Source organism: Artibeus jamaicensis, unplaced genomic scaffold, assembly GCF_021234435.1.
Source record: "Artibeus jamaicensis isolate MK-2021 breed Jamaican fruit bat unplaced genomic scaffold, CSHL_Jam_final contig_786, whole genome shotgun sequence".
NCBI classification, from domain to species: Eukaryota; Metazoa; Chordata; class Mammalia; order Chiroptera; family Phyllostomidae; genus Artibeus; species Artibeus jamaicensis.
The window spans coordinates 1,182,489-1,194,726 of NW_026521971.1; the positions used below are offsets into that span (position 1 = coordinate 1,182,489).

Consider the following 12,238-nt stretch of genomic DNA (forward strand, 5'->3'; position numbering starts at 1 on the left):
GGCTCAGCCATTTTACGTCAACAAACAAGAATGCCCGGCCAAAGAGATGAGCTTACCTGACAATCATCCACTTTGGTCCTCACCACTCCATTCATGTACTGCTTATCCAGAGTGGGAGTAATTCCAAAACTATTTCCCATAAAGAGATTTTCGACTTTTCCATCTGAATGGCTGATTTCTACAGTGCCATTTAAAATAACATACCATGAGTCAAGCTATAGAGAAAAAGACAGGTTTTAAGAATCATGTAAAAAAAAAAGATAGTTATATGCTAACTTTGAAAATAATAAATCAATATACAGAACTTGTATAATTAAAACAGATACTCTCATTATATCACTAAATACCGTCACTAACACCTACTGCACATCTATGCAAACCACTGAAGCTTAATTTACTCTTTCTTCTTTTAGTCACCAAGTAAGTTCCAAGACGTCCATAGCTGACCAAATAATGTAATGGTTAAGACCACAAGCTCTTGGAATCTGAGTCCAGACCCTAATACTGACTAGCTGAGCGACCTTAAGCAAGGTATTTAACTTCTCTGGGCCTGTTCCTCTGTTGCTAAAATGGGCATAACAGTACCTATCATAGAACTTTTGTGTTAATTGAAGTTTTACAGATTAAATAAGTGCTTGGAACGATGCCTGGCACACAGCAAGCACCTGAAAGGAGGGAAAACAAAGACAGCTAGTGCTTATCAGACCACTAAAAGCCTGAATGTTAAGGTGTCTCTAATAAGCATCCAAAGTTTTTTTTCCTAATGTTAAGAAAACACTGCCTTCATTCCTATTAGCAGCATTTAATGTTTGAAGGAGACATTCTACCAACGAAAGACCATTTTTTCTCATTCAATATCTAAACTTTCAACAGTTTTAATGGAATTCAAGGGAAATTTGAATGATTAGTTCTGAAGGAGAATCACTGGTGATAATATTTTTTCAAAAGTGTGTTTTTCTATTTTCTATTTTGAATATAAACCATATTCACGTGGATTACATAAATTGAGGACAAGGTTGGTTTTCCCACCACTATACACAACCTGTGTCTAAATTAGCACCTGGCACAAAGTAGGCCTGCAACAAATTTTTGCCAACAGAACTGTGGAAAATAGAATATAAGAATTTGTGAAAAATAGAAAATAAAACTGTTTACACAATAGTTAAGAGTTTACCTCTCTCCTATGTTTGTATTATTTTATATTGTTGAAATATTAAGACTATCCAGCCTTTTAAAAGCATTAGCACCTTACTCGTGTGTTCATCAGAGTTTATGTTTTTAGTATATCCTGTGTGCCAGATATGTTTGAGGGGAGAAAGTATGTAAACGGAGGTCGAGATAACACCTGCCTTTCATAGAATTTCCATTGAACTTTAGAATGACTTGCATACCTCCATAACAATATATGTCATGGCTGTATAATTTAGTGAACCACTGCTTATAATTGAGATAGCTTTTGTCATTTTCAATTTCCATAGGCTACAATGATCGCCTTTTAGCATAAGTCTCTGAGTTTGATATTATGTCCAAGGAAAGGCACTCAGTAAAGGAAATAACAGGTTAGAGACGGTTGATACTTTGATCTCCATGTTAAAAATTTCTAAATGACTTTCCAGAGATACTACTGGTAGTACATAATGGTCACCGACTAACATCTCAGCATTAATTTTTATCAGTTTGATAAGAAAACTGGTAAAGTACTTCCTAACAGCAATACCTTTCAATTTTGCTGCCTTCTCCCTCTGCCTACCCACAAGCTGGCGCTGGGCATTTCTGAACTTGGAGTGGCCCCAGAAATGCCTCAACCGACAGTCCACCAGGAGGCACGGGTATCGGTACAGTTCCTCCAGTCCTTTTTGTTTTTACATGTGTAATATACAATAGGGTAAGGAGACCTGAGTATATACCTGATCAACATTTTGAACAATAACGATGATATAGACAGACAGGTAGAATTATTGAGCATTTTTAAAAAGTCTTACAACTTAATTTGAGAAATGAAAACAAATGTGGTTCGATGAAGATTATCTATCAAACATTTATTCTCTGCAAGATCCACTGCTAGGAAATCAAAATAAGACAAAGTACACAGAGCAAAAATGAAAGTAACAGCTTATCTCAAGAAATTATAACTATCCCAAACTCAGCATTCATTAAAAAAATTGTATAAATTTTAAATTAGGATTTACACAAGTTTATGGAAGTTACATCATTCTAAAAACTGCCTCCCCTACTACACAATGTGTAACATTTATTTGCTAACCTACCTCTTGCCCGTCTTCGAGAATTACGGCTCCAGCCTGCTCCACCACTTCAAAAATCATCACCGAGCAGAGTTCTCTCCTCACGCTCATGGTCATGTTCGCAAAAGCAGGGAGCTGGTGCATGAACTCCAGTAACTGCTCTATTGAAACACAGAAATTGTAGTACAGACCATCAAGAACTACTTTTAAAGATGCAACAAAATCTAGAATTCAATGCCTAATTTCCCCATCGACTTAGGAATTTATGCTGCTAAAGTAGAGAAACCAAGATACAAGATGACTGCTGGTTAAACAAAATCAGCTGTTTGGTTACCAGATGTCCTCAGGCTCACATGGAAACACAGGCACACTGGAAGACACCGGAACTCACAACCTCCAAACAGAGCCAGGAAAACACACGGAGTTAGATGAGGCAGGACGGTCTGCCGAATTTCCCTAGTCCGAGATGCCACTCCATGCTGATTAGTACAGTGATGACCTCTGACCTAACAGATTAGTGAAAAAGCTTCCTGTCCAGTTCTTACTGGGTCAGAGTTTTTAAGAAAAAATGTTATTGATAAATGGCAATGATTAATTAGAGATAACAAATATGAATTCTAGTTCAAGATCTGTCACAGTAACAAAAGGTAATTCTCTTTAATTTAACCAACAAATGCTGATGAGTGCCTGCCTTAGGCCATTCCCTGGTACAAATGCTACAGGAGCAATTAAGATAAATATAAGGGAGGGACACATACATGCAGTCAGCTAAGGGCTGAAACAAAAATAACCGTAAGGTGCTATCCACGCAGACAACTGGGCATTAGCTATACTTCAGTTTTTTAAAAGCTTTGTGAAAAACATATAGTATATAATGCTTTATCATTAAAAATGCACTTTCAGTTTCTGTCCAGATACCATTCACAGGAATCTGAAGTGCAGATTATTTCACTCTTTGTCATTAGAGTGATCAGCAATGTTCAGATGTACTGAGTTTTACTCACACAGATCATGGACTATCAGTACTGGCATTTTCTGATTTGAACAACAATGTGATGATTATAACAGGGAAATCTAGGACAAAATCTTCAATGAATCATCACAATATGTAATGACACTAAGTAATCTCTGCCTTTACAGACAACCTTACCATCTTTAGTATTAAACGACCACCTTAAGTATAGTAACTACTTCTGTAAGAAACTGCATAAAAGAAAACCCATAGCTGTAACCAGAAATTATATGCATATTTTTCCATCTAGAAGAGTAAAAATAGGATTTTGACAACACAAAAATTGTTTTGAAAAGCTAATTCATAGATATGGTACAATGATTTACTATGTTTTAAATGTCTTATGTCATGAAGGGGAAAATCACTTTAATGGAATCGAAACTTTTGCTTTATGAGTTTGGGCAGCCAAGATGTGAGTGAGGGCGATCTGGCTGTGTTGGCTGTCACCCTACTGACCCCAGGGTTGATTCAGCTCACCTGGCAGGCCAAGCAGGTGCCTCTCCCTCTCTCACAGCTCCACAACCACGCCTCCCAAAGCTGAGCAGTTGGGCAAAGAGGACAACCTTCCCCAACACAGGAAGACTGTTCTTTGGTCAAAGGTATACAAACACCTGGGCTCCCTGCTACACACCCTCTAAACAAGCTCTGAAACCAGGGCAGCCAGCCTCGAAGAAGGCTCTCAACGATTCCTCCCTCGTGATATGTATGTCCTCATGCACTCCTCTCCCTTCTTACATGAGGGTTGCTGTGTGTGACAAACACAACTTGGAAGAAGTAATGATGTATCACTCTTGAAGCCTGATCCTAAAAGACACTGTGTCACCTGCCTTACTGTCCCTTGGAGTGCTTGCTCTGGATGACTCTGACCGCCACATTTAAGCAGTCTCTGGAGAGGCCCACATAGGGAGGACCTGACTGAAGTCTTGTGCCAAAAGCCATGTAAGGAGTCACGCTGGAAACAGGACCTCTGGCTCAGCCCACCAAAGCCTCGGAGGACTGCCAACATTCCGATCACGACCTCATGCCACCAAGCCAGGGCCACTCAGCTACGCTGCTCCCCAATTCCTGACCCGCAACAAGTAGGAAAAAATAAACGTGTGCTGTTTTTAAGTCACTAAATTTTGGAGTAATTTGTTATGCAGCAATATCGAAAAACCACAAAATTCTTATTGTACACACGTGTGCACACACACACACACACACACACACACTTTCTTACCAATGTCGTCATCAGTTTTGTCTGCAGGTTCTTTTTCGAGACATTCACGAACAAGATCTCGCCCGTGCAGTGGATCCGTTCGATCAATTTCTTCATCTTCCTCTTCTTCGTCTTCGGAATCAACAGGTCCCTCAGGAAGACGGGTTAAATCTACATCTCCTACCTCGCTTTCCGTAGCCTACAGAAAGAAATCATGATCAGTTATTATTTCATGTTATACAAATTATATGCCACAGTCTGAATTAATCGAAACTATCCCTCAATGCCAAATATTAGAGAATTAGGCAATACTTATATTGTGTCAAAAACAAAATGATATTTATATAAGGTTACTCTCTGCCTAAAATACACTCTCATCATTCACTCCACAGGGTGACACGTGGGTGATAAATGTGACGTGGGGAAAATGATTAGGAGACTCAAACATCACTGTTTTTAATGCCTGTTTTAAATATACCATCTCCATCAATGTTTTAATACCTGTTCTCCAAAAAACACTTGTAGTTCTGAAAAGTACATTTCCTAAAACATGAAGTATAAGAAAGATATATTTTACCAACAATCATTTTACAAAATACTTATTAGTCTACCCTGGGGGTTATAAATAAAATATCACTCCTTTATCACCGAGGTTTACAGCCTAGAAGGGCAAACCACCATGTAAATTAAGAACAGAAATGTAACTCGAGTGAAGAGTAGCATTGAGAAATGCTACAACAGACCAACTGTGAGTGACTGAACGGATACTCAGGACTGCCCGATAACTTACTGGAATCTAACACTGGGTCAAGAGGAGCAGAGACTGCTCTCACCAGTCTTTAATGTAAACTTATTTTCACAACTTTGACGCTAGAAATATTAGTCTCAGATACTTGTAAAGGAACTAGGAGGCTTTAAAATAACTAAACAAATAAAATTTTACCCTTTGTGACAGTATGGATGGGCCTAGAAAACATTATGTTAAGTGAAATAAGCCAGTCAGAGAAAGACAACTACCGTATGATTTCATTATACATGGAATCTAATGAACAAACGGAACTAACAAGGAAAATGGGGACAGACTCATAGAGAGAGCAGGCTGACAGCTAGTGGGGAGGGGAGGTCAGGAGTAGAGGGAGTGAGCAAAAAGGACAAAGGACTCATGGACATGGACAACAGTGTGGTGACTGCTGGGGGAAGGGGGGTGTAAGTGAACCAAATGGTAATGGAAAAAATACAATAAAGATTAAAGAATTGTAAATATAAATACAGGGTTGCCCATAACGTTCATTTAGTTTTTTCCATAAAATAGAATATATTTTTTCATTTTTACCAATAACTTTACTGATTTGGATATTTGGAGTATATTGGCTATCTCCCACATGGTATAACATTGAATGTTCTCAATTAATGTCTCGATTTGATTGCTATCAATTTCAACTGGTCTACCCAACCATGGAGCATCGTCCAGTGAGAAATCTCTAGCACGGAACTTCACAAACTACTTCTGACATGCTCAATCAGTAACAGCACCTTCTCCATACACTGCAAAAATCTTTTTTGTGTGTTTTTACGTTTCTTGAAATGATAAAGCACAATATGTCAAAAATGTTGCATGTCTTCTTCATCTTCAACATTAAAATGACTACACAAAAATTCACCAGTTTTGGTTAAGTTTTTTTTAAATGCATGCTGGTATGACAGCTGTCATACTGCAGTCTAACGAAATGGCTGCAACTGAGTGCAACCAGAGCCGTCACACAGAAGAAGCCAAAGGCACTCTGTCAGTATCATTCACTGAATATAATGAAGATGTCTCTTAGGAAATAAAATTTGTCTTGAAGTGGATTAGTTGGCAATATTTCTAAACATTATACTCACTTGATATATATTAAAAAGCACAAATACTGAAGCGGTCTCACACACACACACACACACACACACACACACACACACACAGAGAAATTAAACACTATCTTCAAATATTTCAGTCTCATCTCCTACACTGAATATTCATTGGTTTTGTCTGCCCAGGAGAGGGTACTCCTTCTTTTAAGGAATTCTTGTTCTCCAACTTAACCCAGAGATTGCAGTGGGGGGCAGTGCCCTGCCCCTGGCTACGTAAACTAGGAGAGAAAGGGCTCTTCTCTGGATTTCTGTAACTGAAGTTGGAGGGCAGAGTGTCCTTTTTCCTCTGGTCCCCGAATCTGAAGAATGTGATGCAGAGCAGCCTACAGCCACATGGGAAACTTTCTGTGGTGGGAGAAAATGGAACTGACAGGCAGAGAGAGGGAAAGAGGCAGACACAGGAAGACAGAGGCAGACAGACACAGATCAACAAAGTGACAGAAATAGAGCATGCAGGACAAAGACGGAAAGGGCACTGGCACAAAGAGCGTCTGTGACAGAAAGAATCACAGGAAAGAGGGAGAGCAGGACAGCCACAGGGAGCCCGAGGACAAGAGGCAGACCGCAGACACCTGCAAGTGTCCAGGTTCCCCGAGACCAGGACTGCCTCTGCTTTCTCTGTGGGTCAATAAATTACTCTTTCTCGCTGTTGTTAATTCAAGTTAAGTGCTGATACCCACCAAAGAGTCCTAATTTGTTTTCTAAGATCCTATTTTATACTTCCTTTGTATTTCTGCACAGCGTTAAGTAACAGAATAAATACCCAATTTAAGATCTATGAGATTAGACAATATACAATAATATAGGAGCAACCCTACTACCTCATGACTAGTATGCCCTCTTAAGTTATTTTTTGGCTATGAAACTTCAGAGTTTTAATGAAGTGTATTTCTGAGTAATATATATATCTTCAGAATAACAAACTTGCTAGATTATAATCCTTTTACAAAGACAGCAGTTTTAATCTAAACATGTACATGCAAAAATGATTTCTCCAAAAACCTAACTTACATACACTGTTTGTGAATCCAAAGAACTAGGGTTAAAAAACCCCACTAAAGCAGTATTTTCTACACATTTAATTTTTTTTAAATATAAAAGTTCATTCCTGCAATAGCCTTTTTCTACTTTACCAATTCTTGAGGACAATCTACCATATAAACTTGGGTTCTTAAACCACTGTGCCCTCATCTCGGTCTCAGGTTCCCATCCCCCAACCCAGACTATTTCTACCTAGTCTCATTTCTCACCTTTTACATTAAGTCTAATAAAAAGATGGATGGCTCATAACTAAAAGGCAAGATGCAATTCAGTTATGCAGACTACAGGGAAGGCTTATGGTCATCTGCCTGAGAAGTGAAGACATTTAAGGAAATAGCTCTTTAGAAGTCATACATAGGTCCTAGAAGAAGGCTGCTAAAAGAACTCTCTTAGGGAACATTTATGGCCATGAGCAAAGATTTTAATCTATCCTTACAATTGTCTTCTTTTACCCATATTTTTTCAAAGTAGGATACCAAGAACAAAAAGATGAATACAATTAGTTATGAGAACATACTAAACTGTTAAAATGTTAAGAGTGTACAAAACAAAGATGGTGCCAAAAAAGAATTAAGAATTAAAAAAAAAACACACACACACACACACAACGGTCACCAAAAACAGGCTTGGAAATTTTTAAAAGTTGGTAATTTAAAAATAAGTAAACAGAGTCCAGGGTCTAATTCTCCGGCTAAAAGGCGGCAAAGCCGGGTCTCCAGGTAAAGGCAGGTGTGACGGCCCCAGCGGTAGAGCTCACTGAGCGATGCTTCTGAGGATGCAGTTGCCGGGCAGGAAGTTTACCTCTCTAATAACTAGATAAGAATTTTTTTAAATGTATCACCAATGTCCAGATACTTGAAGAAGCAGGGAAATGTGATCCATAACCAGTAGAAAAATGTATCAATACAAACAGGCCCAGGAATGACAGAGATGATAGAATTAGGAGAAGAACTTCCAGCATTTATTATCAAGAAGTTCAAGGATTTAAAAGAAAATACAAACATAATTAGGGAAAAATGGGACATCTCAAAGATATGTACACTGTATGAAGTGTGAATCTGAAGAAGAGCAATCAAAAAAAGCAAAAATGAAGCAGATAAGGGGAAAAAAGCCAAAAGAAAATTCAACAGAAGCTCAGAGATTCATATGATAATGTCACAAGTTGTTACAAGAAAGGTAGGTCAAAGGCCTGTATTCCATGTTCATTAAGGCAAGCGACACACACACAATCAGAGCCCTGGCCTTTCAACTACTTTATTCTGGCCCCTGGAATACAGCAGACCATCAGGGAGAGTATACTAAATGAAGAAAGTCCAAAAAAAAAAAGTATATTGGTGAAAGAATACGACAAATATTAAACTTCTTCTGTTTTTCCTTTCCTGCAGTATGAACATATATGAATAATATACAAATGTATATTAGTAAATATAATTTGGTGAGGCACACAGTAAAAGGAGATTTTCTGATGACTTGGCAGTCCCCAACTAAACCAACAAAGGATTTCCTTTTCCTGTTTGCACCAGATAAACACGAAGCTACAATAAAGGGAACTACAGGTTAGAAAGAAAAGTTAAACAAACAAAAATCACATTTTCTAATTTAGAGCACATATGAAGCCAGAACCTTGGGCTTTCAGTCCTTCTCTCTTCTGCATTCCTATTTTCAGTGTTTCACTCAACCTTTTTCACGGACCACTTTGTCCTTACATTTCTTCTTTGCCTTTCTGGTTGGGGCCAGAATTCTGCCAAGTGCATCCTTCCCACAATGCTGTCCAGACCTGACCACTCCAAAACCTCTACAACAGGACAGGCAGGTGAGATAAAGCCTCCTCTGCCCAGGAGAACCAAGCTTTGGTTAGTAGTGAGTCTTGAAAACAATACTGGTTTCTGGTTACAAATGCAATTCAACTAAAAAAAAAAAAAAGCCTAGATTACTTCCTAAGAGCCAAAACCTTGCTCGACTCGGCATGAGATACACAAGAAAAAAAAAACTCTGCCCTCTACAAATTTACTATGATGATAAAAAAGGTCAAGTGTATATGTAAGATAACTGTACCAAACAAAAGAATGGAAAGAGACATGGCACACGGGAAACTGCTGTGGGGTTCCAAGATGTGTGAGGGAGGGTAAAGATGTCATCTAGGTCAGCAGTCCTCAACCTTTTTGGCACCAGGGATTGATTTCACGGAAGACAATTTTTCCTCAGACTGGGGTGTGGGCTGGGGGAGACAGAGGGCAGAGCCCAGGCAGTAATGGGAAGCTGTCCGTGGATGGGGCGGGGGTTGGGGGCCCCTGATCTAGGTGAAGCTGCTGGCAGAGCAGAGTGACCCAACGCCTTCCTAGGAAAGGGCAAACACAGTCATGGAATAGATATCATGTTAGTCGTGGACTGCAATCTACACTGTGCAAGTGGAGAGCAGTGGAATATAAACCAGATTTGCAAATTGTGGTTAGAAGGGGAAGGCTTGGAACTGGAATACAAATTTGAAATGAAGAATGTGAATTAGGTAACCATGAAACACTGAGGCTTTTTAAATGAAAGAGTAAAGCCCTGTTTTTTGCAATTTATTTCAGGTGAAAGTTTAAAAAAGACAACAAAGATAATGGGTTTTAACTAGGACACAGATGATATTTTTAACAGAAACACAAAAGACAAGGGGAAGAAAACGTGTGGTTGGCAAAGCCAGATGAGGTGTCAAACGAACACCCCGGGGACACGTGGCACCAGAGGCTGGAGAGACGGGGCAGCAGAACCCTGAATTAGGAGTCATGCTGTGAGGTGATACCTGAATCTATTGTTGGGAGTTTTAGAAACATGTTTACATCTTACATACAAGTGAAAATTACAGGAGGGGAATAAATGTGTGCCTCAGGTTACTTAAAAGCACAGTCATGTGTCACTGAAAGACAGGGGTACGCTGAGAAAAGGGAGGCGATCTGGTCCTCGGGCGGCCATGGAGTACACTCACACACCCAGACCTGGGGGCGCAGCCTACCACACACAGCCTGCAGGCGGGGGAGGCTCCCCACTGCTCCCCGGGGTTCAGGCCAGTGCAGCACATCACTGCACTGAGTACAGCAGGCAACTTGGACGATGATGCTAAATACTGTTATTTGTGTATCTAAACTTACCAGTAAAAATACGACATAAGCATGTGTGTACACACACACTGGGGGTACTGGAGGAGGACTGTGGGAGGAAGTGCCACTGCAGGGAGAGCAGTCCTAGGGAACAGAAGGGGACAGCAGAGATAGAAAGAGATCTGGGAGATAAAGCTCAAGAGCAGAAATAACAGAAGGGTGGGAAGTATAGAGCAAGGTGGAGAGGGGAGGAAGAGAGGGAGGAACTGGACTGGGAGGAAAGATAAAGAGAAATGGAGGGAAGAGAAGTGAGTGAGGCTCAGGAGTGTGAGTGCTTGTGCCCAGGTGCAGGGGTGGCCTCCAGCGCACCTCTCCTCCCCAGCCCTCTCCCCTGGCTCCCTGGCCAACTCTGGGTGGGCACGGGGCGAGTACAGAACATGGTGGGCTTCCTCCTTAACTTATATCACCTGGATCCAGCCTTTTCTTTCAACATCGTAAATGTTATGTGGTGCAGGACTGTAAGTTAGGGAAAAGACACGTGCTTTAGTTCAAGAGCGCACATTTCACATCACAACGTCCCAGCTCTTGGACAGGACTGAAATACACAGGAAAAGGAACCTAGAAAGAAGCACTCCTATTTTGTTGAAGCACTGTTTGAGAACAGATAAAATATTTGGCCCAGGAACATTTGAACATATAAATGCATACTTTTAGCTACATTGAGGGTGATCTGATTAAAAACATATTCACACCAAAACCATTACTTGCATCTTTTTCCCAGACTGTGGTAACTGCTTTATTTGAAGTTTCTTTGAGAACCAAGGGCTTTTATTTTTAAACCAGAAGACATGAGACCTCCCAAGAAGGAAATGCATAGGAGCACAGCCACACGTTTAAAGCCCTTCAACTGCTGCCGGACAAGGTATACAACTGGGAACACACGCTTGTAACTAAAGGTTTAATTGGTGCCTCAAGAAGGCCTGAAGCAGGGAAGAGACTAAGGGCACAATATTGCCTGTGAAGCTTCTTTCTTCTCTGTGTTTTAGTCCTGAGGATCTATCTCACTGCACACATACAATTTGGTTGGTTATCCATCTTTTTAGCTTATCTGTTTTTTTTATTGTAGTCCGGATTTTTTGCATTTTGGGGGATATATTTTATCAATCTATTATTTTTCCTCTTATTCCTTTTACCCTTTAATAATTACTCCCTTAATCTTTCCCCACAATTTTATTCAACTGTACACCCTATTTACATCTTCCTTAACATTTGTTAAATTCAGAAATAATATTCACTGAGAAAAACATGACAAAAGCTTGAACATAAGTACCCACAAACCTACCACCAGTAGACAAACACTGTTACCATTTGGCCCTCTTGGATTCAGACTTGCATTCCATGTACACGGATACCAAATGAATACCACATATACGTAAGTATGAGTGCACAAGTATTTATTCAAAGATTCTGATTTATTTTCCTTCTGTTTTTATCTTCGTTGGTTTGCTTGTTTTTATCTTTATACTGAGTCTATCCTTTGGTTATTGTCCTATGCTCAATGAAAGCCTCAGTCTGAAAATTCTTACCTGTTTTGGCTATCCTTAAAATATTTTTCTTACATTTTTGCATATTTGACTTTGGTATTATGATAATTTTCTTTTAAATTTCTGAATTCCTGTTTTGGTTCTAGAATTTCAATGTTTTTATTCCTTTTATCTGTCCACTCTCCCTAAACTCATTGAGGCTTACTTTTATC

At 39.6% G+C, this 12,238-nt stretch overlaps 1 protein-coding gene across 9 annotated transcripts in view; it reads right to left on the bottom strand.

Moving 5' to 3' along the window:
- RAPGEF6 (Rap guanine nucleotide exchange factor 6) overlaps window positions 1–12,238 on the bottom strand; it is a 183,410-nt gene that overhangs the window by 66,618 nt on the left and 104,554 nt on the right. For all 9 annotated transcript variants that reach the window (XR_008392901.1, XM_053672746.1, XM_053672745.1 and 6 more), the window contains 3 exons: window positions 4,475–4,652; window positions 2,268–2,404; window positions 57–215 (listed from right to left, as the gene is read on the bottom strand). Coding sequence is in view for 8 of the 9 variants with exons in the window: in XM_053672746.1 (XP_053528721.1) it covers window positions 57–215; window positions 2,268–2,404; window positions 4,475–4,652 (474 nt within the window). In the remaining variant the exon portion in view is untranslated. The remainder of the gene's footprint in view (window positions 1–56; window positions 216–2,267; window positions 2,405–4,474; window positions 4,653–12,238) is intronic.